This window comes from Oryza sativa, chromosome 6, assembly GCF_034140825.1.
Source record: "Oryza sativa Japonica Group chromosome 6, ASM3414082v1".
Taxonomy (NCBI): domain Eukaryota; kingdom Viridiplantae; phylum Streptophyta; class Magnoliopsida; order Poales; family Poaceae; genus Oryza; species Oryza sativa.
The window spans coordinates 8,304,378-8,330,435 of NC_089040.1; the positions used below are offsets into that span (position 1 = coordinate 8,304,378).

Sequence of the window (26,058 nt, forward strand, 5' to 3'; positions counted from 1 at the left end):
TGCAGCTCATGATTTTCTAAAAATGTATATATCTAAGCGAACAACCAAAGTGAATTTCATCTTAACTAATAAACCATATAACAATAATAAGATTAAAATAAACTTCACCCATTGCAACGCACGAGTATTTTTTCTAGTAAAAGTATAAATTAATAGATATAACTAAATATTAAATATATTAATTTTAGTGTATTTTAGTGTTTTACCTTTAGGAAAGTTTGTGTTATGTCTGATTAGGACTCATATCTACCCATGGGTATAAATGTATACACCCGCGGTTCCTGTAATTTATCTCTCAATCAATACAACTACTCTCGGCGCATCACTACCTTTTTTTCGAGGTTTTTACTTATCACCAGCGGAACTTGGTACCTAACGCAGGACTGCATCGATTTCGATCTCCGACCGGGCTTGGCAATTATATCGGCTATACATTGGTGTTGTTCAAGGCTGCATCGTTGCGACCTTTTGGATCGCACTAATTGATATATTTGCCTAACTATTTATCATGTCTTAGTTAGTCTAAGTCAATTAATCAATTTACTTGTATCGGTCATGGTTTTGCCGGTATCGACTAAATTGTTTTGTCGATCTAGATTAGCTAAGGTATCCACCACCTTGAAAATCAATCAAAGGTTTAATTGATTATATATTATGTTTCTTTCCATACTTAGTGTTGCATCAATTGGGTTTGATCTACTAAATCATGCTTAAAACCATACTCTCTAGCCTGCTTTTTGATTGCGAAAAAGGGTTTCATCGGGTTTCCGATGAGTTATCTGGACGTTGCATTGGCTTATAAGGATTGTGTACAAGTTGGTTTTAGCCGATTGCAAGAAAGGTTTCATTGACTACCTAATCGTTTAGATTTAATGACATTGGAACACCAACCAATTTATGCTTTAACCATCGAATCCACTCATTATATCATATAATTATAAGCCGATTGTTTTCTATTGTATTATACTATTGTTTTATTACATTATTTTTTGTTGATTGTCTTTGTATCTTTATTTACTCAAGTATCAGAATATATATATATATATATATATATAGGGTATATAGCCGATTTTTCAAAACCCTATCGACATCGGCTGGTATCGGACATCGGCTAGAATTACTTCATCGGCTTGTCAGCCGATCGACTCTCTGGTGATCAAAGTATTTATCTATCTTGTCGATTGCATGATCAAACTGACTGGCACACCGTATCTCATCTAAGTTTAGGACCAGTGTTGTAGCTAAGTAAATCTCTCAGGCCGTTGTTTTCGTTGACTTAGTTTGCACCAACATAGATCTGGCACCATTGGGCGAGCGCGGATTTTTTGTCGAGTCTCTCACGCGATGATCGGATGCACTATCTACGTAACGGACTTGCCCACGATCCCCTCAATTCACACACATATAACGGGAACGCTACCCGTTCATTGGTAACGACCGACTTACGGCTTAGCCAAAACCAAACTCTTAGACTATCGATCTTAAGGTGTGTTGAAGGGGAACGAAGGGTGAACTCTATCGCCACTACCGCACCACGACGTTTCTGTCACCGCTATCGCACGGTGATCCCATCACCGATGCCCTACTACTACGACACCGACAAACAACTAAGACCGGCTCTCATGGCTTCTTCTTCTGGTCAGTACACCACCAAATTCCACATAAGAGAAATTATGTGATCATGCATAGCCTAAAATCATGCATACCCTCACTGTCGGCCAGCGCCGCTCTCCCTCCCCCACCGCCAGTCGGCACCTCAAGTGCCACTCTCTCTCTCCCTCCATCACCGATCGGTGCCTCAAGTTCCACGCTTTCTCCCTCCACCGTTGGCCAGCGCCTCAGGTCGGCATCCCCGAATATAGAGCAAAAGTGTGCGATCGGTGACCCGCAAAAGGCGCCTCACGACAATCGCGAAGACCTCAGTGACGGCGATGTCGGCGAGCAATCCGAGACGAACGGAGCGGCTGTGACCGGTCGTCATGTGACAAACTCGGTTGCAAGGCAAATCGGCTCGGAGCTATGGTGACCCCGACGGTGGTTCTTCCAGATCTAGTTGACAATATGCTCCCAGAGATCGGCTGGCGGGGCAGGGAGCAGGCGATCGTGCGTGGGAGATTTTTTTTCATTTTTATTTTCAGTTTATATAAACTCACAAATTAAATTATGGGCCAAATTAGGTGACCTCACACAACCCCGACGATCCGCGGTAGTCGTGCCTTCGCCGCGCGGGAGGAAAGAAATCACCCGCCACCCGACAAGTTCCTACGAAAATAGCCTTCGCTTCGAAGGAAACGATGGGTGCCGGCTGCCGGGGCCGCGTGCCCGATTTGATGATTCGACGCTAGCAAGCAAAACAGCGGCTGCACGGGTGAACAGGGCGCTCCGCTCCTTAATTTGTTGTTTTCCTAGATCGCTCGATCGCTTTTGCTCTTCGCCACGCTACTCGGTCGCTAGCAGCCAAGGTTGTCAGCCGACTCGTATCACAGTATCTTACGATACTACGATCCTACCAAGCCGAAACGATACTGATTCCACCTAGTATCCTAATTTTTATAGTATCTCGATCCTACTATTTATTACTACATGATCCTACGAAATCTTAGGTGGTATCCCGATTCCACGATCCCTACGATAATACAAAATATTATTTAAAATAACATGGTTTGAAAATAATTTAAATAAATATGCTTAAATTTATATAAAAATCAGTTAAATATATTAAAACCAACATGGTTTCTCTTGATACATATCTCTATTTGCATCACATATATCATTACTACATTTTTTTATATTGAATAGCTATATATAATTAGTATTAATATTAATTAAACTTTTAAAAAGAAAATCTCATAGTACCCCAATACTACGATACGATTCTACGATACGATATTACTTTGAGAAAACGATAATGTCTAGTATCCTGATCCTGACCTGACCACCTTGGCAGCCTCCTCGTACCACTGACCTACTCCTCTGCACATTCCAAACCATTTCCTAATCCCCTCGGCCCTCGTCCACATCACCAGATGTTTACCAAAGAAAACGGCAGCTTCTGCTGCTGCTGCTGCTGCTGCTGCTAACATTTTATAACAGAAAAAAAGAAAACAGTTTAATCTTGGTGTCCAACAAACACGCGATCAAACCTATTCGAGGTAGAATTTGCCGATTAGATGGGGGGAGTTGTTAGGGAGGTGTCGCGTCACTGTCTACCTGCACATTTTGCACGCGTAAGGTTTCGTCCACGGGCGCTTGTCGCGCATGCAGGATTATTCAGGTCAATGTCATCTTGCACTCAAATTGGGAAGGTATTTTTCTTTCTCTGTGGACAGCGGATTGCAGATGCGAGTGACAGCCGAAGCAAAGCATCCAATTGTATTTGACCTGACCACAGGGAAGAGCGGAGCCAGTTCATTAGGTGCATTCATCTTGCTGGATGAAGTACTACTCCGTACTTATTTAACAGTAACACAATTGCCAATTTGCCATGAAATCCGGGCCAAATCAGCAATTTCCAACCTGGCGAGGATAATTGCGCTGTATGGCCTCTGATTACACTGGTGGAGAAGTGCTTTTTAGTCCCGGTTCGTAACCAACCGGGACTACGAATCAGGGACTAAAGATCGCTATCTTTAATCCCGGTTCAACATCAATATTTAGTCCCGGTTGGTGTTGGTGTTACCAACCGGGATAAAGATGGCATCTTTATTTTTTCTTTATTTTTTCTGTTTTTAATATTGAATATTGATTTCACACCATCCCCTCCCATATCCAAATCATCACATATCACAGAACATCTCCAAATCCTCAAACAAATCATCTCCAAATACATCACAAACTCTTAAAAAAATTACATCATAGGGTTCTAAAAAAATTCATCACAGATTCACATCTCACACAAAAATGCATCACAGATTCACATCTCAAAAAAAAAAAGAAAAAAAATCCGGCCGGCGGCCACTGCCGCCTCCCCTCCGCGCCGGCCGGCCGGCGCCGCGCCGCCGCCGCCGCGTCGGTCGCCGCCGAGCGGCCCCCCGCGCTGCCGCCGCGCAGGCCGCCTCCGCGCCAGCCACCCGCCGCCGCCGCGGCGCCGGCACGCTTCTGCACTATGGGTGAAGGAAAAAAGGAAGGAGAGGAGGGGAGTTAGAGATAAGGAAAGAAATAAGAAGTTAGAGAGGAAAAAAAAAAGAGGTAGAGGGAGGAGTTTGTTGTGTGGACGGGAAAAGAGGATCGGTACTATGGATTATATAGTGTGTTTTGATTTTTATTCCCGGTTAGTATCACCAACCGGGACTAAAAATAGGTTTTTAGTCCCGGTTGGTGTTACTAACCGGGACTAAAGATCTTAGGGCCCTGACACGGCCTGACATGGAATCAATCGGGAACTTTAGTCCCGGTTGGAGTTACCTACCGGGACTAAAGATGATTTTTAGTCCCGGTTGGTAACAACAACCGAGACTAAAGATCTTCCTCTTATTAACCGGGACTAAAAATCATTTTTAGTCCCGGTTTTTAATGGAACCGGGACTATTGTGGAATTGGGTCGACCGACCAAAAAAGGTTTCTCTACCAGTGTTATGAGCCCACTCTCTTAGCTTAGACCCTGTTTTAGCTTAGACCCTGTTTAGATGGTTCTAAAACTTTTAAATCCCTATCACATCGGATGTTTGAACATTAATTATAAATATTAAACGTAGATTATTAATAAAACCCATCCATAATCTTGGACTAATTCGCGAGACAAATCTATTGAGCCTAATTAATCCATGATTAGCCTATATGATGTTACAGTAAACATTCTCTAATTATAGATTAATTAGGCTTAAAAAATTTGTCTCGCGAATTAGCTTTTATTTATATAATTAGTTTGTAATTATATAATTAGTTTGTAAGTAGTCTATATTTAATACTTTAAATTAGTGTCTAAATACAGTGACTAAAGTTAAGTCTCTGAATCCAAACACCACCTTATCCTCGTATGTCAACTGCTTGAGCAATTCGTTAATGATGATGACAACTAATGAACCAACCAATAATAATAATACATCCGAGCTGTGTACACACGAAAACTGTTCCGTAGGAAATACTCTCTCTCTCCATTCAAATTGATGATCATATGTATATACACCAAGAAAAAAAACTGATAATTCTCCCATACTATATTTACTCTGCAATAAATTCAATACATGTACCATCCCTACTAGCAAGATTAAGATATTGCAGGTTAGTTTTAAATACTTTTATGTATGAATGTATTTATCAAAGTTTATTTACTCCAATGCACAATTAACTTATAGATTTAATGAATGAACACAAATATAATGATCATTTAAAAATAACTATTTAAAAATAACTTAAAAAAATAAATGATGATAACTAAAAAAATAAATGATGATCATTTCGGAACGAGGGGTCCTGCACTACAAAATACACGTCAAAATATTGGTCGTTTGAGGTACATACTACATAAGAGCAAGTTTAATAGTACTCTAATTTATAGCCAATCTGTCGGTGACATGGGACCGGGGGTATCGTGACTAGAGACTTGGGTAGCCGCGGTCACCCACGTGGCCTGACCCCCGAGGGTGACGTGGCCACCCCTCCCTCTGTCTCCCCGAGGGGTCGGGCCGCTCCCGTTTCGGCCCCGAGGGCTGGGGCGCCCCTGTTTCGGCCCCGAGGGCCGGGGCGCCCCTGTCCCCCTGTGGTTTTGGCGCCACGTGTGTGGGTTAGGTGAGCACAGCGGGGCTCACCTAACCGCATTTATAGCGGGTTGGATGAGCGCGCCACGCCGCATTTAATGCGGCGCAAAGCACGCTTATCCGGTCCGTGACCAGTCGCGGTGTGTGACCGGTCATAGACCGGTCAGATCGCGGGTTAGGTGGCAACAGGCGGCCTGTCACACGCCTCGCCCCGTCCCGTCGGAATGATGAGAGCTTCCTGGCTCTCGTCCCTAGCCGGAGCCGGCGTGCTGACTCCTGGAGTTGGTATGTCAGTCCCGGTCAGATTCATTCCAGGCTTCAGCGCAAGTATGGCAAGGAAGTCGCTGGCCATTAAATGAAGATTGAAATGGGCGTCCACGGGGAGAGCGGGCGAGCGGGGCAGGAGGCGTGTGCCCTGCTTGTCAGAAGTCATTTCCGGCTGTAGACTAGCCCTCATTGTAAAAAGCATGCTTCCTTTCTTAGGCAGCTAGAGGCCCATGTGGTGACCCCTGATCAGATGAAAAGGAGGCCCAGGCCTAAGAAGAGAGAGGGAGAGGGGGTGGGACTCTGGCGAACGGGTTCTAGAGCCTGAACTCTCTCTCGCTCTCCGGCTCTATGTGATTCCTTCACACACAGATCCACCAGAACACAGGAGTAGGGTGTTACGCTTCTCAGCGGCCCGAACCTGTCTACGTCGCCCGTGTCTTGTGCGTTTCCTCTCTCACTGACGTTCCTCAGATCGAGGGCGAAGAACCTCACTTAGCGCCCCCGGCCGAACTGGCAAAGGGGGGCCTGCGCGGTCTCCCGGTGAGGAGCCCCACGCTCCGTCACAATCTAATAGTTTATTACTAGTTCCAATTTATTTATAGCCAATCTAATAGACAATTCATACAATAATTGCTTAGAGCAAGTTTAATAGTATAGCCCACTACTAGCTCCAATTCATCTATAGCCAATGTAATAGCCAATTCATATAGTAGTTGCTTACTATACTATCAATATATGGTCCCACCTGTCATACACACATTGTGTCTTGGAGTCCGCGCTGCAGCTGGCTACAAATTTGTAGCCCGCTGCTCTTCTCTCTCATCTTTTATCTCATTAAAATATGTTTACAGCTGGCTAATAGCCTGCTATTGTACCCGCTCTTATTGTACTATTAGTATATATAGTCCCACCTATCATACACATATTACGTCTTGGAGTCCGTAATGCAGCTGGCTACATATCTGTAGCCCGCCGCTTTTCTCTCTCATCTTTTATCTCATTAAAATATGTTTGTAGCTGGCTAATAGTCTGCTATTGTACCTACTCTTAGAGTAAGTTTAATAGTATAGCCCACTACTAGTTTCAAAACATCTATAGCCAATGTAATAGCCAATTCATACAATAGTTGCTTACTATACTATTAATATCTGATCACACCTGTCATACACACATTACGTCTTGGAGTCCGTGCTGCAGCTGGCTACAGATCTGTAGCCCGCTGCTCTTCTCTCTCTTTCTTTATCTCTTTAAAATATATTTATAGTTGGCTTATAGCCTGCTATTCTACCTGATCTTAGCAAAATTTCAAGACTAAAAAAAAGACCAGCAAAGCGATATTCTTAACTTCAGGAAAAAAAGATTATTAAATGGAACCCAGTACTAGTACTCCGGGAGAGATGGTCGTCGATTCTTCCGGTTGGCTGAGGAAAGCCTCCGCGTTGAAAAGGCGTTACGATAAAAAGCGTTAAAACCCAGTGCGCGCACAGGCCGCCGGCCCGCGGACAGCTCAGCCGCCTCACTGCCTCACTTCGCCCCCCACCACCACCACCACCCCCAAACCTCGTGGCTTCCGGAACAAACAGCGCACAAAATTAAAAAAAAAACTCGAAATAAAAGCAACTGCAACGACCAACCAAAGCACCAGCAGAGCAGCAGCCGCCAGCAGCGGCGACCGGAGGAGAGAGCGGCGTCGCGGCGGCGGCGGCGATGTCGGTGTCGTGCGGGCTGGAGTGGGTGGTGTGCCTGGGGTGCACGCGGTGGGCGTGGAAGCGGCTCACCTACATCGGCGCCTACGACAGCGAGGCGTGGCCGGCGGCGGCGCCGGGGGAGTTCGAGCCCGTCCCGCGAATCTGCCGCGTCATCCTCGCCATCTACGAGGACGACCTCTCCAACCCCACCAAGTTCGCGCCGCCCGGCCGCGGGTACGCCGGCGTCGACCTCGCCGGCGTCGTCAAGCGCGCCACCTACGAGCACGTCGGCAACACCTGCCCTCCCTACATCGTCTACGTTGACCACCGCCACAAGGAGGTCGTCCTCGCCATCCGCGGCCTCAACCTCACCCGCAACGCCGACTACAAGGTCGTCCGCAAGCGATTCCCCTTCCCCCGATCGACCCGAATGCCATGAACGGCGGCGAGATTTGGAGAGGGAGGCTGACTCGGCTCGATCCCCCCTGCAGGTTCTCATGGACAACAAGCTCGGGATGCAGATGTTCGACGGCGGCTACGTCCACCACGGCCTTCTCAAGGCGGCGCAGTTCATCCTGGAGAGGGAGACGAAGACGCTGCAGGAGCTGCTGCAGCAGAACGGGCCCGACTACAAGCTCATCTTCGCGGGGCACTCGCTGGGCTCCGGCATCGCCGCGCTCATGACCGTGCTCGTGGTGAACAACCGGAAGATGTTTGGGAACATACCGAGGAGCCAGATACGGTGCTACGCGCTCGCCCCCGCCCGGTGCATGTCGCTCAACCTCGCCGTCAAGTACGCCGACGTGATCAACTCCGTCGTGCTGCAGGTACGACCTCGAGCGAGCGAGCGTGCAGCTTCTTCTGTGGTGAAATGTTGGCCGTTGAATTCGCTGTCTTGGAAAATTTTTTCCCAATGGAGTGGTTGGCGTTAGAAACATTTTCCCCATTGGAGTGGTTGGAGATAGGAGGGGGGGATAATTTGGTTGGAGATAGGAGGGGGGGATAATTTGGTCAATGTGCTTTGCTTGTGGCTGTGGTGTGATTGGAATGTCTGAAATTTTAAGCTGTGCACTAGTTTGATTGTCCAGAACGGAAGGAATCATGTAGCTGGAGCTTGTGCTCTGAAGCTTATAGGAGGTTTGTTGAATTAGCGTTCACGAAAAAAAAGTTTGTTGAATTATGTATGCCGTGTTTGATTAGAGAAGTGACAAAGGAAGGTAGCAATGTCTACCTGTTTCCATGTTCTTGGGTGAATTTAATTCATGTAGCAAGCCAAAGTTTTATTTAGTACTATTATTAGGTGTTTTTTAAGAAACATGGATGATTGCTTAGTTTAATATGCTATCTGTGTCGGGATGATTTATGTCACTTCCATATGTTGTAGTATATCTGTTGCGGTCTTGTTTTAATGCTGAACAAGTGTGTAGCTCATAAATCGAATGTTAATATTTACTAGCATTTAAGATACGTATTATATTGAATCTCCTCTGAAGTTCATACCCTCAATGTACACTATCTTTTTACAGGATGATTTTTTGCCAAGAACGCCAACACCGTTGGAGTACATTTTTGGGTCTATATTCTGGTAACTTTTTCCCGACCACTTTTCTCCAACTACCTGTATAGTTCTACTTTCAGTTAAAAGACAAAAGAACTGCATACAGTGGTTAATTTTTTTCACCAGACCTTTATTATGCCTTGGACAGCTTGCCCTGCTTGTTGTTTATCATGTGCCTGAGAGATACATTTAAGCAAGACAAGAGAAAATTTAAAGATCCAAGAAGACTCTATGCTCCTGGTCGAATGTATCATATAGTCGAGAGGAAATTTTGCAGGTAATTGGTGCCTTTTAATAGAAGCTATTTGTTGTTTCTTATGTCACGCCAGCATTTTAACCTTTCTGCCTTTGTTCGTGCTATTCTAGAACAAGTTTCAGCAATGATCTGGACTTCTGGTGTTCATATTTCAAACTTTCCATGATCTAAATAAAGGGTTCAATTGCCAATCTATTTTTCGGAAAGCAAGCAGAAATGTTAACTGTTTGTGCTTTATAAGCACTAGTCAAGAAAACATTGTTCCATACTCATCAATAGCATCTATATTTCTGAGGTAGTGAGAAATACATAAAAAATATTGATGCGTGATTTTAAATTATTCAATTATACGGAGCATGGGCTGGAGTACCTCCTGTTTTTTAGGAGGTGTAGTTCTCCCTGCAGCTAAAAAAGGAAAGCTTCAGGAGACAAAAGCATACTATTCATCTCTATCATATTAGCTACAGATAAGCAGATGATACAGTTCAAACAAATTTGACTCATTTCAATATCTATGGCTGACATAGAATCCCATAGACTAGTCTAATACAGAGTGCATGTGCTGTTTTAAAAAGTCTAATTTGTGTCCTCATATATGGTTATTATGACATGAATAGATGACAGATTTTCTTTTGGCGGAGAGAGAGGTCAGATATTGTGCCGCATTGACAATAACTGTAGTACTACTCATTTGTAGATGTGGAAGATTCCCTCCTGAGGTGAGAACTGCTATTCCAGTGGAAGGCCGATTTGAGCATATTGTGTTGTCATGCAGTACTACTTCTGATCATGCGATTGTATGGATTGAACGAGAATCAGAAAAGGCTTTAGAGGTAAGTGTTATGCTAATTTGAAAAAAAATTGTGGCATCATTATTTGATTAAAAATCTGTTCCTCTGTTATCTGTTCGATGTTGAATTTTTTATACATCAATCTACTGTTTTATCAGTACTTAGTCTCATGAATTGGGATCTATCAGATTTTATCAACTTTCAGGGAAAATATAAAGAAACTAATGACAGGCTTGGAGGATGATGATTTGTTAGTATCATAATATAGGGGCTTATTTAGTACTTCCTCCGTTTCATAATGTAAATCATTCTAGCATTTTCCATATTCATATTAATGTTAATGAATCTAGATAGATATATGTGTCTAGATTCATTAACATCAATATGAATGTGGGAAATGCTAGAATGACTTACATTGTGAAACGGAGGGTACCATTAAGAGTTTAGCAACAGACCGCCCTATGTTGTTGAACATTATTACTGACATGATGCAACTCACCTTGTTGTAGGCTTAGTGGATCTCAAAACATTAGGTTCTTGATTGTTTACTTGAACCATCAAGCATAAACTTTTGATTTCTACAAAGATGCATGTACGTTTGATCAATACTTCTGATGCGATTTTTCTATGCTCTAAAAGCACAAGGCTGAAAGACAAATGCTATTTTTATGATCTCTTGGTTTATCCATAATCATGGCTGGATAATTAAATTTGAAGTGGGTATACATATTTGATATGAGTATTTGGCTTTGAACCTTTGTCATTTCCTCTTCTTATTACATTTCTTTTTTGCAAACTTTGCTTCTCTAAGACAGTGTAAGAATATAGAGCTAAACTTGTTTTACAACCATGCGTGTTCAGTAGTACAGTATTTTTGGGAAAAGAAATCCTGTTATTACTTATTACTAGCACCAAATTGACGTGGACAAGAAAGGGATTTCAAAAAAGAAAAAAAAATCAGACATGAACATCTTAGGCACCAACAGCTCAAAGCTCCTATCAGCAACATTAATGAAGGAACATGGTACACTAGTGCCAAATTGCCTACCATCATTGTTTTTGTGTTCTTCTCATTTTCCACCAGCTAAATTAAAGAACCCAAAAGAAAGATAAATGTTCATTGGATCTTAACATTTGCCGCACTAATTTGCTAAGTTGCATGAAGAATACTTGTTTATAATTATAGCGACACTGTTTTGCAGCTTATGAAAGGAAATGAGAAACCAACAACTCCGCCTGCGCAACAAAAGATGGAAAGACTGCAGAGTTTTGAGGAAGAACACAAGAATGCCCTCGAGAGAGCAAAGACCTTAGATGTTCCTCACGCAGTTGACTTGTCTGAAGTGGAGATCCAGGAGGGTTCTAGCCCTACGCCGCCCTCTGATACTCATAGTGAAGCCACCTCAGAAGCAAAATCTGCAGGAAGAACCAGTTGGGATGAGCTGATGCATAAGCTTTTCACCAGGGACGAAGGTGGGAAGCTTGTTGTGAAGGAGGACATTAAGGCGAGGAACATTGTTATTGAGTAATACCGACCCTCAGACTTTTGATCTGGTAATTGATTCTTTTGCGTGCATATACAGAAGTTCAACATGAAAATGTTTTTTTTTTGGATCGAGCCATTTTGCGGTACGAAAACTGTCCCGTGTATATGTAGACCTATCTGTGCATTCTTGAATCCCCAAAGTTTTGTTAATTTACCCGTACATGTTTTCTATAGCGTCCCCAAGCAATAAATCATAATTTATTCGGACAATTTTAAGTGCTCCTTGGATTTTGGTAACTTCAATTTCTAATCTGGTGATGAAGATCTAAATGGTAGTACATGCTTATATGAACTTATCTGATGTCCTGGACAGACTTTGCAACCAGAGTTTTGGTGATTGATCAATTATTCATTCTTGTAACTTGGATTTTTGGAGCAGATTCATCTGCACAAATCATGTGGAAATTAGCTCCTTTTAGGCTGCCGTTCGGTAGTTAGATTTGAGAACTCCTTTAATGTACGGAAAACGGAGTGACTCATTGCATATAATTAATTAAGTATTAGCTATTTTTTTTAAAAAAAAATAGATCAATATGATATTTTAAAACAGCATTCGTTATTTTTTTAGAAAAAAAAAACCGTTTAGTAGTTTAGAAAAAGTGCAAAAGTGAGTTGGGAAAAAGTTAACCTTCCCAGAGTTTGTGACTGTCAGTGTTCATTTCTTTTTCTTCCTCCTCTCCTCTCGTTCCTTTCTTTCCATTTTCCCAAGCCGGTCAGCACTCAGCAGTCACAAACCATGCGCCGGCGAGCTTGGCTGCAGCTCCACCTGCTGAGAGTCTAGATCAAGTAACGTTTTTGCTTTGCCATTGTGTTGTGCATACATTTTGCTTTTAGAGAATTGCAAATATAGCACTAGTTTCCCAAACATGGAAAAGCCATTAACAAATACACAAACCGTAAAGTTGCCACTGAAGTTAGTTTCTTTTTTTTTTTAGGAACCGACAACAGGAGTTACTCCTGCCATAATTTATAGAAGAAGAGAATTGGCCCAATTAATAAAGAAAACTGGGCCCAAAAACCAAACAAGCACGGTTAATTAAACGGAAAACTGGCAAAAACCTATACAGAAAAGGAAAAGAAACAACTAAAAAGACCTCACAAAAGTCGTCGTTACCAAGCTTACCGAAAGGCAAGCAGCTTCGACAACATAAAGCAAACGAGGTCTCCAGAACCACCGAACATCCTCTAGTGGAGCATAAACCTTCTGAGCGAAGCCTTCAACAAGGGAGCAACATCAAGGATGTTGTCAACGCCCGTTCCGAAAGGAACCCGGTTTTCACCTGAAGGAAGAGAGAGCCAGCATGACGATACCTCCAAGGAGGAAACGGCGCCGGTAAGCGTCGATATCATCAACCTAGGATAGCACTAGGCAAGGTTTTCACCCGAGGCTCTCTCAAAATGCTCCACTTCCAAACCCTCGCCGCGTTGCCGGGACGTTCATTGAGGGTCATCGTTGCCGAGCTTGCAAGACAAGCAGCTCCGACTCCGCCTCAACAGCCAAACACCCTGCAGCTCGACCAGGGACCGCCTCACACCCAGGAACCCACCCACAGCAAACTAACAACGCGACTGACGACCAGCGAACAGGACGCCGAAAATCCGCACGCCACCCCTACCAGAGAGCTCCTCAGCATCGACTGGAAGCAGCCTAACCTAAGAAGGGAGGAGCATCTAAGAAGAATGGAGCGGGCGCCGCACCGCCAGAGAGCATTGGAGGAACAACCACTGGAGAAGGGGAGAACCGGATCTAGAGGAACAGGAGGGAGGGAGATGGAATAACCACTGAAGAGAGAGGCGCCGTCCCCGCCGCCGGCAAAGGCCGCCGCAGGCCTGCTGCCCCCGGCCAAGACCACGCGGCAGCTGGCGCCGGGGCGCTCTCCGCCGAGAGCCGCCGGCCGACCGAATGAGCTGCCGCCGACCACGCGAGCCGCTGCCGACCCGAAGCCGTCGTCGCCGACGAAACGCGCCGGAGCTACAGGCCACCTGCCAACGCCCGAGGGCGCCGGCGCCGACCGAGCCCGTCGCCGGCCGCGTAGAGCCCCACCGCCGCGCCGCCGTCGTCACCTCGGCCAGATCTGGCGGGGCAACTGGATCTGGCGACGCCATCGCTGGAGTCGCGCAGAGCCCCATCGCCGCGCCTCCAACGCCGCGGAGAGCCCCACCACCACGCCGTTGCCGCGACCTCACCGTACCGCTGCCGCGACCTCGCCGTCCAGCCGCCATCGTCGCCACGCCCGTGCCGGGGCGAGATAGAGCCAAGAGAGATGGCCCTGCCGCCGCCATCCTAGCGCGTCGCCCGGGTTTGCCGTCGACGAGCTCCGGCGGCGGCGAAGCAGGGAGGAGGGAGGGGGAGGGGCGGCAGCGGCTAGGGTCATTCCCACTTAAGTTAGTTTCCATTGCTCTCGTTTATCATTGCCATCTAAACTAGTAAGATTAAAAGGCCAAAAATAGTTATAAATTAAACTAACTTAAAAAAAAGAACATGACAAGACCATCTTACCCCTAGCAAGAATAGACCCTCGCTGCCCCCTCTCTCTTGCGGGCGATGTGCAAGCGGTTGGCGGGAGGGCGGTGTGTGGCGGGCGAACGGACGAACGTCGGGAGGGCGTGCAGACGGGCGCCGTTTGGGAGGATGATGAGATGACGTGCGGCCAGGGGGGCGGTGGGGCGGGAGGGCGTTAGTAGCACGAGCATGGGCAGTAGCATCAGGGCGTGGTGGCAGCTCCCTATGGCAGAAGCAGCAGCAGCAAGCTAGCGAATTGGTTGGACTGCAGCAAGAGCAACAACAATGGCGAGGGGAGGCAACAGCAACAACGGGGAGCAGGGGCATCCTTGTCCTATTTTTTATGAAAACCCATCTTCTAACGGTGTTATTTTCAGCCGTGAATCCAATGGCAAGTATTCCATATTCCAATCATTTTTTATGGTAAACATGCAATTACGTTTTTTTTATAATGGCAAATTCTTGATACCGCTTCAAACCAGTGGCAAATATGCAATTGGTCGTTTGCTTTTTCCCTTCTGGACATCGGTGAACCGAAATTGCTATTTTGCATGCCCTCGTTTCCAGCGAATACTCTCTTCTCTCTTGTAGTCTTCTCTTATCTTTCCTTTTTCACTCAACCTAAAGCCCAACTAATTCATTCAAAGGTTTTTTTTTAATTCATGCAAAGTTAGCCCCAACACCGTGCATTTTATTAGATATAGTCCTAACCGGCAATGTCTTCCAATTATCCCAATTTGCCAACAATAGACAAGCCCTCGAGGACGAGTGGGGATCCTCTGCTGTACTGCATATACAGTAGATGTCACTGACACATGGGTCTAATGTGTTAGCGACACCTATTGTATATGCAGTACAACAGAAGATTTAAGATTTGTATCCCATGAGCATAGCCAGTTGAGGTCACCACCAACAATCCAACATAAGTGTGTTCTTGTCAAGTCCTCAGAGCGAACAATTTTCTTCTTATTTTTCCGGATCCACGTGTCTTCTTATTTTTCCGGATCCACGTGTTCTGTCTCGAGTGCCAATGATGGGAGGCAAATAAACACGTGTGTTTTGTCGAACCTCCCTGTTCGTCGGGAAATGGAACGGTACATTAACACGTGATCAATTAAGTATTAGTTTTTTTAAAAAGTAGATCAATATAATTTTTTAAAGCAACTTTTGTATATAAATTTTTTTAGAAAAAAATACACCGTTTAATAGTTTAAAAAGCATGCATGCGGAAAACAAGGGAGGAGGAAAGTTAGGAACTCTAAGGCTATAGCCAACGCAAGGTATAGCCCCATAAAAAAGGTGATGCCAAGTGGGATGAAACGTGTGAAGGCCATACCACCATCTCATTTCTGTGATTCAGTACCTATCACTTGGTTACATTTTTCATTTAAACCCTTAATTTATTTTTATTTGTATATACGTCCAATATTTACAGTATAACCCCTAAAATCACAAACATATATAAGAATCCACCCCTTCCCGGGCGACGTCGCCTCCCCCGTTGGCTCTCCCTTCCCAGCAGCGCCGCTTCTCCCTTCACTCTTCACCTGGTCACGACGAGCTCAAGCTCCCCTCTCCCCTCAGCACGGATCGAGGCGACAACAGCGGATGGAAGCGCCGGAAGTGGGGATCGATGCGGCGGCGGGGGGATCAATGCGACGACGACGAGATCGACGCGGCGGCACTCGGGGTGGCACATCGGGTCGTCGGTCGCCAGCAGACCTTCCTAGGTAGGCCCTTCTCTCTAGCCTACCTCCTCTCCATCTTCTTCCCGAGCGCAGGAGCAGCAACGGCGCGAGGTGACGGCATGAGGTGAGGCATCTCCCTAACACGGCTCCTGGCTTGTTCCTGGCCTAAAAGCTGACGAAACTACGCGGCCATCTAGGATCACGGCGTTGATGTGACCATCAAGTATATGCATATATCCAAGCATGAGAAATATAAAACATGGCCAAAGAATACATCGAGTGAACGGAGGATCTACAAGATATTAAAGTCCAATGAGTTTTGGAATCCAGTTCGGCCTCCGGAGACAGCACTGACTTCAAACGGACCTAGCGTTTTCATGCCAACTCTGATTTGGATGATCTTGGACTTCGTGGAAAGCTTATCTCGCTACCTTTCAAACGCATCTGGTCTCATGTCTAAATTCATCTCGAGTCAACGGGAATCGCCAAAACAAGACAGTGCTGTTGCTGAAACCAAACTTGGGCCTTAGGCCTTGTAATAGACTAGACCCATCTCGGAAGTGTCTCCCTCCATCTCCACGAATTAGCACTTAACCCTAGCTTTATTTTCCTTGAATTTTGCCAAGTGCCATTCACCTTGTCTCTAGTCCTCGTTCGATTAGCCGGCGACTATAGATTCAGAGCCTCCAATAGTTGGTGTGTTGATTTGCCGGGTCGATTAGATCTACCACTTCAATCGCAACTATTTCTTTGTGCTAATTACCTATTTGCAATATTTAGATTGCATCTTATCTTGTTCTTGCAGTGTTCTCTCGTTTGCATTGCAGGGATCATCAACCGCGCGTCATGGTTGGTACAACATCGTTTGTGGTGTAGCGATTGCACGATATTCTGGACTTGTTCTGGTTGGTAGCCACGTTGCAAACGTCGCGCTCGATCAAAGCGAGAGTTATCCTCTCACCAGAAGATCGGGCCATAAGAGAGAGTGTCATCAGGTTTTATAGGGGGTGCGGTCCCGATTGAACTGGCACGAGTATTCGCCTCGAAAGAGACGAGACCACCCTCCAGCGCGTTGGACATGCCTATATCGTCTCGGCTCCACCCTCGAAGCCCTCGAATCCTCTTTTGAATCGCAGTTCTCAGAAAAAAAAATCGCCGATTTCCGGTTGCCGCCAGGTGGTGGACCTGCGGCTGCGGGTCGGAGCTGCACAGCGCCAACCCATCTCAACCAACAGTAGTACATCTGCCTGCACTTTTGTGCAGGCCACGGGCGTCCCCATCACCACCATATCACGTACTACCGGGCGTCCCCACTATTTTCAGCCCACAGAGACGAAAGACACGGGGAAATAAACAAACAAACCAAAAAAAATAAAATCGAGAAAAAAGTGGAGATATAAATTCAATCGCAGGAAGCGAAGCGCGGATCCGCTTCCTCATCCACCGATCGCCCCCTCCTTCATCCTCCGGTATAATTCCGCCCCTGAATTCCTCTTCCCGAATTGCTTTTTTTTTTCCCTAACGCTACTGTTTGCGATTTCATTCGATTCGCTGGCTGCTCGTTGGCCGCAAGGCTCGATCGATCTGGTACCAGATTGGCTGTCTGTTCGGTTCGCTTTGGTTCCGATTTCGGGTGAAGCCGGATGCGTTTTTCGCTGATGATTTGGCTGGTTTCGTGATTGTGTTTTGGTTTTTTTTTTTTGGTTGCAGGTAGCAGTCATGGCGTCGTCGGCGCTAATCTGCGACACCGAGCAGTGGAAGGGCCTCCAGGTGCGTGAGTTGATACGTGCTCGAAGCACTGCCAATTTTTTTTTTGAGTGCTCGCATTGCTGCGGTTTCTATTCGATGTATTGCTTGCTTCGATTATAGATTTTGGTAGGCTCACTATGATTTCGTGTTTCGCCACGCATGCGGGGGCGAGCAGGCGCACGTCGGGGCGATTCAGAAGACGCACCTGCGCGATCTGATGGATGATGCCGAGCGCTGCAAGGCAATGACAGCGTAAGGATTGAAATTTCTCCTGTTGCATGTGTGGGTTTCTGCTTTGGTTTTTTGAGGTGCTTGTTTGGTTGACAGTGAGTATGAAGGCATATTTCTGGATTACTCGAGGCAGCGTGCAACTGGCGAGACCATGGAGAAGCTGTTTAAATTGGCAGAGGTGACACCTGTTTGCTATGTAGGAGTACGATGGTTTTGGTGTCATGATTTGGGATCTAACCAATTTATTGTAGGCGGCAAAGCTCAAGGAGAAGATTGAGAAGATGTTTAGTGGTGACAAGGTAAGCATCATTATCTGCAAAAGATGTTCAGTTTTCTGAAGGGGGTGTTTATTCAGTAACTTCATCATATGTAAAGAGTTCCTTGCCATGAAGACTCTGTACACATATTTAGCTTGCATGTAATATTTAAACTTGCATGTGATTCTGCATATTAAATAGCTTGACTATTTTGTTCTGAGCTCCGTTTCTTAATTTAGTATTAATGTTTGGACTATTCTTAAGCTTCCCATTCCATATATATATACATTTCTTTTTTGTGTTGCTGTGATGCATTTGTAACATTACTTGGTTTGTTTTCTTAGATAAATAGCACAGAGAACAGATCTGTGCTTCATGTAGCTCTAAGGGCTCCAAGAGACGAAGTAATAAAAAGTGATGGGGTCAATGTGGTTCCCGAAGTTTGGGGTGTAAAAGATAAAATCAAGCAGTTTTCAGAAACTTTTAGGAGTGGATCATGGGTAAGTTAAGATTTTTCTTGAACCCTGTAAATCTTTTTGAACACTGAAGATTGATCACTGCTACTTCTTTCACAGGTTGGGGCAACTGGTAAAGCATTGACAAATGTTGTGTCAGTTGGAATAGGTGGTAGCTTTCTTGGTCCTCTGTTCGTGCATGCTGCCCTCCAGACAGGTGAACTACTATAATGTTCATTCTTAGGTTCTCTGCACTGAGATTGTTTTTCTGAAAATTATAATCTGCCAAACCCTGAAAATCTTGCTAATTTTCAGATCCAGAAGCTGCAGAATCTGCCAAAGGGCGACAGTTAAGATTGTAAGTGTGTATTTGGGACATGTTTTCAATTGTAATGTGCAGGCCAACAGCAATTATATGCTTTGCAAACAGTATGTTTCTGCAGTACAATTTCTATGTTAAATTCTACTATGTGAATTTGTTTATTTAGCTTGCTAGTTTGTTCCAGTATTTTTTTTTCTACTGGGGCATAGTATTCCTTTGCTTTTATGTCTTCGAAGTAATTTGTTCCAGCAGTTTTTACGTTGTGAAGTCAGTCGTGATTCATGTGAGATCTTGTCCTATGCTTAGTACTTCAATTTATATCTGGATGATGTTTTACTGTTTTTGTTATTCAGTTTCCATATTTTTCTATCGTTCATGCATGATGTTTTCATCTATTAATTATATGTAATTTTGGTTATCTTGTAGCCTTGCAAATGTTGACCCTGTTGATGTTGCACGAAGCATCAAAGATTTAGATCCTGAAACAACACTTGGTAATTACCATGCTTTGTTCTTTCATACCCACTCACTTAGATGTTGTGAATATCTGCAGAGGTTTTAATTGTTATGTGAAAAACTTGCAGTTGTGGTTGTCTCAAAGACCTTCACAACAGCTGAAACAATGTTAAATGCTCGAACTCTCAAGGAGTGGATTGTCTCTTCTCTTGGGTTAGTATATTAGCACCTGAAACACCTTTGCCCCTAGTCCCATTATTATGGTGAGACTGATCCTAAATGTGTTGATTCAGACCTGATGCTGTTGCGAAACATATGATTGCTGTCAGTACCAATCTTGAGGTACTTCTGGAGCTTTTACTTTGACATTCAAATTTCACTTGATCTAATCTCTTTTCCGCACTCTTGTATCTTATATACATTTGGATTATAAATGTGTTAAAATTGCATTGTTAACGTGTTTGACTATTCTGCTTCCATACTCCAAGTGTTGTGTAATACGCCAATGAATTGTTTATTCTAATGTGATGAAATTTCACCTATCCATTTTTCTGGTTTTGAAGCTTGTGGAGAAGTTTGGAATTGACCCTAAAAATGCTTTTGCATTTTGGGACTGGGTTGGTGGTCGCTATAGTGGTGAGATTTTTTTTTCAATTTAAAAATATCAGCTACCTTATCATTATGTCTGTTTGTAACTGTAGTCCAATGTTGCAGTTTGCAGTGCTGTTGGTGTCCTGCCCTTATCTCTTCAATATGGTTTTCCGATTGTTCAGAAGTATGCATCTGAACCTATATTGCATTCTCAAATGTCTACTTTTTTTTATTACAAATAAGTAAATACAAGATCTGTAGGAGTTTGAACTTTGTAACACAGGATCAATTTCATTACTATAAAATGAGTCCGTGTTCCTTTAGTCTTCTTGTGTTCAGAATACACATATTATGCCAGATTTTGAAAAACCATGGCACTATGGTAGTAAACAATGATACTAGAAAAAAAAAAGCTTATAGCACGATAATGACAGTGCAGACTAATCTTATCGGCAGGTGAGTGCTAATAACTACAGCTACTTTTAAGGTCTAAAAAAAAGACTTTGTTACATCAGGCTACCTTCATACATGAGCATATACGTCATATATGTATCAGTGATCACCCACCACCATTACCATAAGATGTGCCAAAATTTCTGACTCAGAAATATAAGACCTTGGGGCCAGCCCCTTTTTGTCCATTACTCCATTAGAATGTACTAGCAAAATGACCATACTTTGCTGTGGATAAAAAAATATATTATAATATGTAATTGCTTATTAAAAAGTTATCATATATGTTAGTATCACTTGTTTACTTGTTTGAATATATGGTATTTACTTGTTTGATCCGAATATTTGGACTATTCCATAATATCAAAAAAATAACAGGAGCCTATTTGTAAAAACTATAAAGACAGTGGTGGGGTGGCAGATTCACTACCACCACCACTAGGGACTTTTAAAGGAGTATACATCTTCTGTTCCTTCGTAGTACTGTGGAAATTTAGGATGTGAACTTTTTTGTTTCTATGGAAAGTTAAATCCAATGATTGATAATTAAATTTTGTTGGAGCTCTTTAGTAAGTTGTTCACTTGGTCAGGTTGGGGGGCTTGAAGCTAAAATTTGATGATAGATTTATACATGATACACTCTTAGTAATTGTTTTCTTTTGAAGATTTTTGGAGGGTGCAGCCAGCATCGACAAACACTTCCGTTCATCTTCATTTGAGAAAAACATACCTGTAAGTGACTTTTCTATTTTCTATTTTGTTGCTAACCACCTATCTAACAGGTCTATCATTTCTGGGTAGGTACTCCTTGGTTTGCTGAGTGTGTGGAATGTTTCCTTTCTTGGATATCCAGCTAGAGTAAGAAACTCTGTTCCATTGGATCATATTTTCAATTATGAATTGACCTAGGCCTTCATTTGAGTATTATTTCTAATATAAATGTTCTTTTAGGCAATATTGCCCTATTCCCAGGCACTTGAGAAATTTGCACCACATATTCAGCAGGTACTTTACTACTCATCTTAGCTGGTTTCATCATGGCACTCCAGTTATTTCTAGTCATAACATGCGCTCATTATGTTGTAAAGCTTAGCATGGAGAGTAATGGAAAGGGTGTCTCTATTGATGGCGTTCAATTGTCCTTTGAGACTGGTGAAATTGATTTTGGTGAACCTGGAACCAATGGGCAACACAGCTTCTATCAATTAATCCATCAGGTAATGATCAGTACTTCTAGATTGTTAATCCACCTGGAACTTATTTGACTACCATAGTATGCAAAGCTTGACAATGGATACCAGCTTAGAGAACTTATTTGACCAGCATAGTATGCAAAGCTTGACAATGCATACCACTTAGAGTAGATGACATTTTGATGGCATGCAACATTTCTTTTTCTCTTGCTGATTGTGGATATGCTTCATTTATTAGGCTATCGTCCCTTTGCATCAATATGTTTATATTATTATGGATGGATTCTGCAAATTGCAACCATGTCACCTTGTACATTTGTCTTAGTCTTGTCCTTGATTTCTTCTGTAGTTCTTTTGCGATATGAGCATCATGTTTTTCAATCAGTGTTGTCATTCTTTCAAACAAAATATTTTAACTTATACGAGTAACAATGATTCCTACTTCTTGCCTTTCCAAGTATCTAAATAATACAAAAGGAATTGAAGGATTATCAAGAAACTTATTGTGAATATGCATCTTTGTTGATAATGTTTGTACCTAAATTTCCAGGGAAGAGTTATTCCTTGTGATTTTATCGGCGTCGTGAAAAGCCAGCAACCCGTTTACTTGAAAGGTACCAGTAGTACAGGAATTTTGTTCTCTTTGTTAAACCTTGATATGTTGCATGTTGTCCTTATTATCTTCAGCTGCCCGTTGAACACTTGTATTGTACATCTCTTTCAGGGGAAATTGTGAGCAATCATGACGAATTGATGTCCAATTTCTTTGCTCAGCCTGATGCACTTGCTTATGGAAAGGTAAACAGCTAAATATATTTTGGATGTGCAAATAATCCATGAACTGTTTTTGTTTCTGACAGTAGTTTACTGTATGTTTCCAGACCCCTGAACAACTGCACAGCGAGAAAGTACCTGAACATCTTATCTCTCATAAGGTAATAATAATTTAGTCATTCCTTGTCTAGTTCTCCCAATAAATTAATGCTTGCTGTTATAGGTGTAACTTCTGACACAGCATTCTCGTGCCTCTCTTGGTCCGTTTTTGTTGTTACAGACTTTTCAGGGCAACCGACCATCACTTAGTTTATTGCTGCCCTCATTATCTGCTTATGAGATTGGACAGGTATGCAAATTGCATTCAGACACTTGTTTGGCATTGCAAGTCTAGTCCTAAACCATAGCAATTTTTATCACCAATAGGATTCTGATCTTGTTGTATGATGCGTTCTCATCGTCATGAAGACCTGACCAGCATACTCCATTTTTTGTTTCGAGAAAAAACATGACAATATGCTGGTTCCTTGCTATGATTAATGTCAAATCAATTATCCTTTTCTTCTTTTAAAAAAACGACCCGGGGGGGGGGGGGGGGGGATTTGAGATGAACTGATGTGCAGAGCAGTAGGAGAGTTACTCTGCTTCTGAGACCTATGGTGGTATTTAAGATTGTGTGCAGCGGATACTAAGTGCCCTCCCCACTGCAGCTCGTGTGCAGACAAATTAAATTGTGCTGCTTCGTAGCTTTGTTTCCTGTTTGTAATCATGTCACGCAGCAGTTATTGGAATGTAGTTGTGTTATTTGCCATAATGCAAACCTATGAGATGTATAATTTACATGATCCTTTCTCCATTCTGTTGTACTTTGGAAGTCTTTGGTTGACTCCCAATTACTTGGAAGAGCTTTTTGTTTATTCCAAATTGAGTTGCTGTTTTCTGCAGATGTACTAAGTACTAACAAACTCTACTTTTCAGCTTTTATCCATCTACGAGCACCGGATTGCAGTTCAGGGTTTCCTATGGGGAATAAACTCATTTGACCAGTGGGGAGTGGAACTGGGAAAGGTTAGTGCTTGAACATATTTTAGACATATTTCCATTTTCGTTTGAAGGTCTAGTTGTTTTGGCTCCATCTAGCACGTGATCTCCCATAACTTCTTCCCCCTGCCCATATGTTTATGTGTTTTCTTCATCTGAAGACTGAACTGTGTTATGTCTGTAATTTTTTTGTCTCAAGTCTCTGGCTTCTCAAGTGAGAAAATCTCTGCATGCATCCCGCATGGAAGGAAAGCCTGTCCAGGGGTTCAACAGCAGCACTGCAAGTTTGCTGACACGATATCTCGCTGTATGTTCTTTTGATAGTTCATCATAATTTATTGTTCCTTTTTTTTTCAAAATTAAATTTAGTTTCCTAAGTGTTCTTGACAACTCAAGTGAGCATTTAATCTGTTCTGTAGGTTGAGCCATCCACTCCTTACAACACTACAACAATGCCGAAAGTTTAATATGATGTGTTTGGCACGCTATTTTCTTTGAGTTAAACAAGGTTGAGCCGGCATATTCTGTAATAAGTTTATTTATGTTCCTTTTGAAGTTGTTACAGGCTTACAGCCCGTTTTACAGTACCATAGTTTTGTTGTTTTTTTCTTTTTATTTACTCCGACTTCCAGGAGAACAAAATGGAAAAGAAAAAGGAAAGGAAACTATTTTGCAATAAATAAATTAATTCGTGTCAGCATGAGGAAACTATCACTAAATTAATAGGAGTATGTGGTTTGAAAATCTGTCTGGGTGTTCTTTCATACGTTTTGTTTGGAGAATATGTGTATGCTGCCACCGTGCCACCTGATACTCATCTGCTACTACGACAGTTCGACACATATGTTTTTTCTGCTACTGGGACACTCATTTGTTTTTCTTGTCGATTCCTGGGTTCCAATTCACCCATAAATTCATAATAGGAATTTATTTGGACAATGTCATGCTACTTGGATTTTGGAAACTTCAATTTCTCATCTGGTGATTAAGGTCTATCTGGCGTCCTAGACAGTTGTCTCTTGGATTTTGCAACCGGAATTTTGGTGATCAAAGATGTATGCTGGTAACTTGGGTTTTTGGAGCAGACTCCTGCCATCTGCTGCACAGATCATGTGGAAATAGCTGGGCTCATCGCCCCATTTACCTTCAGCATTGACTGTTGCACAGATCTTGTCCTAGGTCAACTTGAGGGATAAACTACTATATTAATATGACATGGATAGCCTATAGCAATAAGATATTGTGCATAGAGAAACCCCATCCTACATATATATATAGTTGTTTTATTCCGTTCTTGTGAACCGATCTCGAATGTACAAAACAAGGAGTATAGTACAGTAATGCACTGCCCTAGCTGATCCATTTACCCAGATATGGAGCAACTACAAAATTGGCTCTTCAAGGTGGTTCGTTTGAAAAATCGTCGTCTAATAATTGCAAAACACATGCCATCAAGATCTGACGAATCATCAAAAGAAAGAAACAGAAGAAACAAAAATTGTGATCATTCCGCGATCGAGGAGTCACCGTTATTGAAGGCGGGGCTATATCATTGCACAGTGGAGTTGGATGAGATGGAAGTAATGGCAGCTAGGGATGAAAATGGTCGGAAACGATCGGAAAACAGCCTCAACCATTTCCGTAACCATATTTTTCTCGGAAACGAAATCGGAAACGGTAAAGTCGGAAACGAAAACGATATCGGAAATATCGGAAAACCGGAAACGGAAACGGAAACATGTCGGTACAGATCGGAAACCGGTAACAAATACGGAAACATTAAACTATAAAAACATATATTTAACCTTACATAAGTATGTTATATATATATACATAAATTCAAGCTTATACTATATAAATTATAAATTAACTTCATTTTAGCCATGTACAAAAGTTAGAGATTTTATTGAAGAGCCATTCAATCTATAAGCTGTGGGTCAAGTATAGACATGTCCTATGATATCGACATATTTAGAATACGGTAATTACCATATTATAAGAAACGGTAATTTCCGCGAGAATACGGTAAATACGGAAACGATCGGTATAACAGCAAAACCATTTCCGTTTTCATTTCCATATTTTTTACCATTTCCATTTTTGTTTCGGTCGATTACCATTTCCATATGGCTCGGCCGGTAGAAAGTCGAAAACGAACGCCGGTCGGCCGGTAATTACCGTTACCGTTTTCACCCCTATTGGCAGCACTCAGCTGTCGCTGACAGCGCTAAAGAGGGTATTGAATTGGCCAATTAGGGATTCCGTGTGATTGCACAGTGACAGTGAAGTTGGGTCATGGCGCTGTTCGACGTCATAATCCACATGTGCGTGGGTATGTCAAATGTGCATGGACGCACGCACCGCCGCACCGGCGGTCCGGCCCCCATGCGGCCATGCCTGATCGATCGCAGGACAGTACATCGCCTGCCAACTTGGCTTAACCTTCTAGGCTGTGTTCGTTCTGTTGAGCTGGGAACTCATTCTCTCCATTTATTAATTAAGTATTTATTAATTAACAGAGCAATATACTTTTCTTATAATTA

The 26,058-nt window shown here is 43.1% G+C and overlaps 2 protein-coding genes across 4 annotated transcripts; both read left to right on the forward strand.

Annotated features, from left to right (window-relative positions):
* Positions 1-7,547: 7,547 nt before the first annotated feature.
* LOC4340676 (uncharacterized) lies at positions 7,548-12,012 on the forward strand. The gene is made up of 6 exons (XM_015785713.3): positions 7,548-8,042; positions 8,143-8,478; positions 9,178-9,236; positions 9,358-9,486; positions 10,163-10,298; positions 11,459-12,012. The coding sequence occupies exons 1-6, from the start codon at positions 7,671-7,673 to the stop codon at positions 11,783-11,785; spliced, it is 1,359 nt and encodes a 452-aa protein (XP_015641199.1). The 5' UTR covers positions 7,548-7,670; the 3' UTR covers positions 11,786-12,012.
* A 5,098-nt stretch (positions 12,013-17,110) lies between these two features.
* LOC4340677 (glucose-6-phosphate isomerase, cytosolic B-like) lies at positions 17,111-24,261 on the forward strand. 3 transcript variants are annotated; one of them, NM_001421525.1, is made up of 24 exons: positions 17,111-17,462; positions 17,704-17,763; positions 17,918-17,994; positions 18,070-18,151; positions 18,225-18,272; positions 18,575-18,730; positions 18,806-18,902; positions 19,001-19,043; positions 19,434-19,501; positions 19,592-19,676; positions 19,757-19,805; positions 20,027-20,099; positions 20,178-20,238; positions 21,173-21,239; positions 21,309-21,365; positions 21,459-21,512; positions 21,596-21,724; positions 22,251-22,314; positions 22,425-22,498; positions 22,582-22,635; positions 22,755-22,823; positions 23,453-23,542; positions 23,715-23,822; positions 23,935-24,261. In NM_001421525.1, exons 2-24 carry the CDS (start codon positions 17,713-17,715, stop codon positions 23,980-23,982), a joined length of 1,704 nt encoding a protein of 567 aa, NP_001408454.1. In that variant the 5' UTR covers positions 17,111-17,462; positions 17,704-17,712; the 3' UTR covers positions 23,983-24,261. The 3 variants fall into 3 exon arrangements, with proteins under 3 accessions (NP_001408454.1, NP_001408456.1, NP_001408455.1); NM_001421527.1 differs by lacking the exon at positions 17,111-17,462 and adding an exon at positions 17,499-17,603; NM_001421526.1 differs by lacking the exon at positions 17,111-17,462 and adding an exon at positions 17,502-17,580.
* The last annotated feature ends 1,797 nt before the right edge of the window (positions 24,262-26,058 follow it).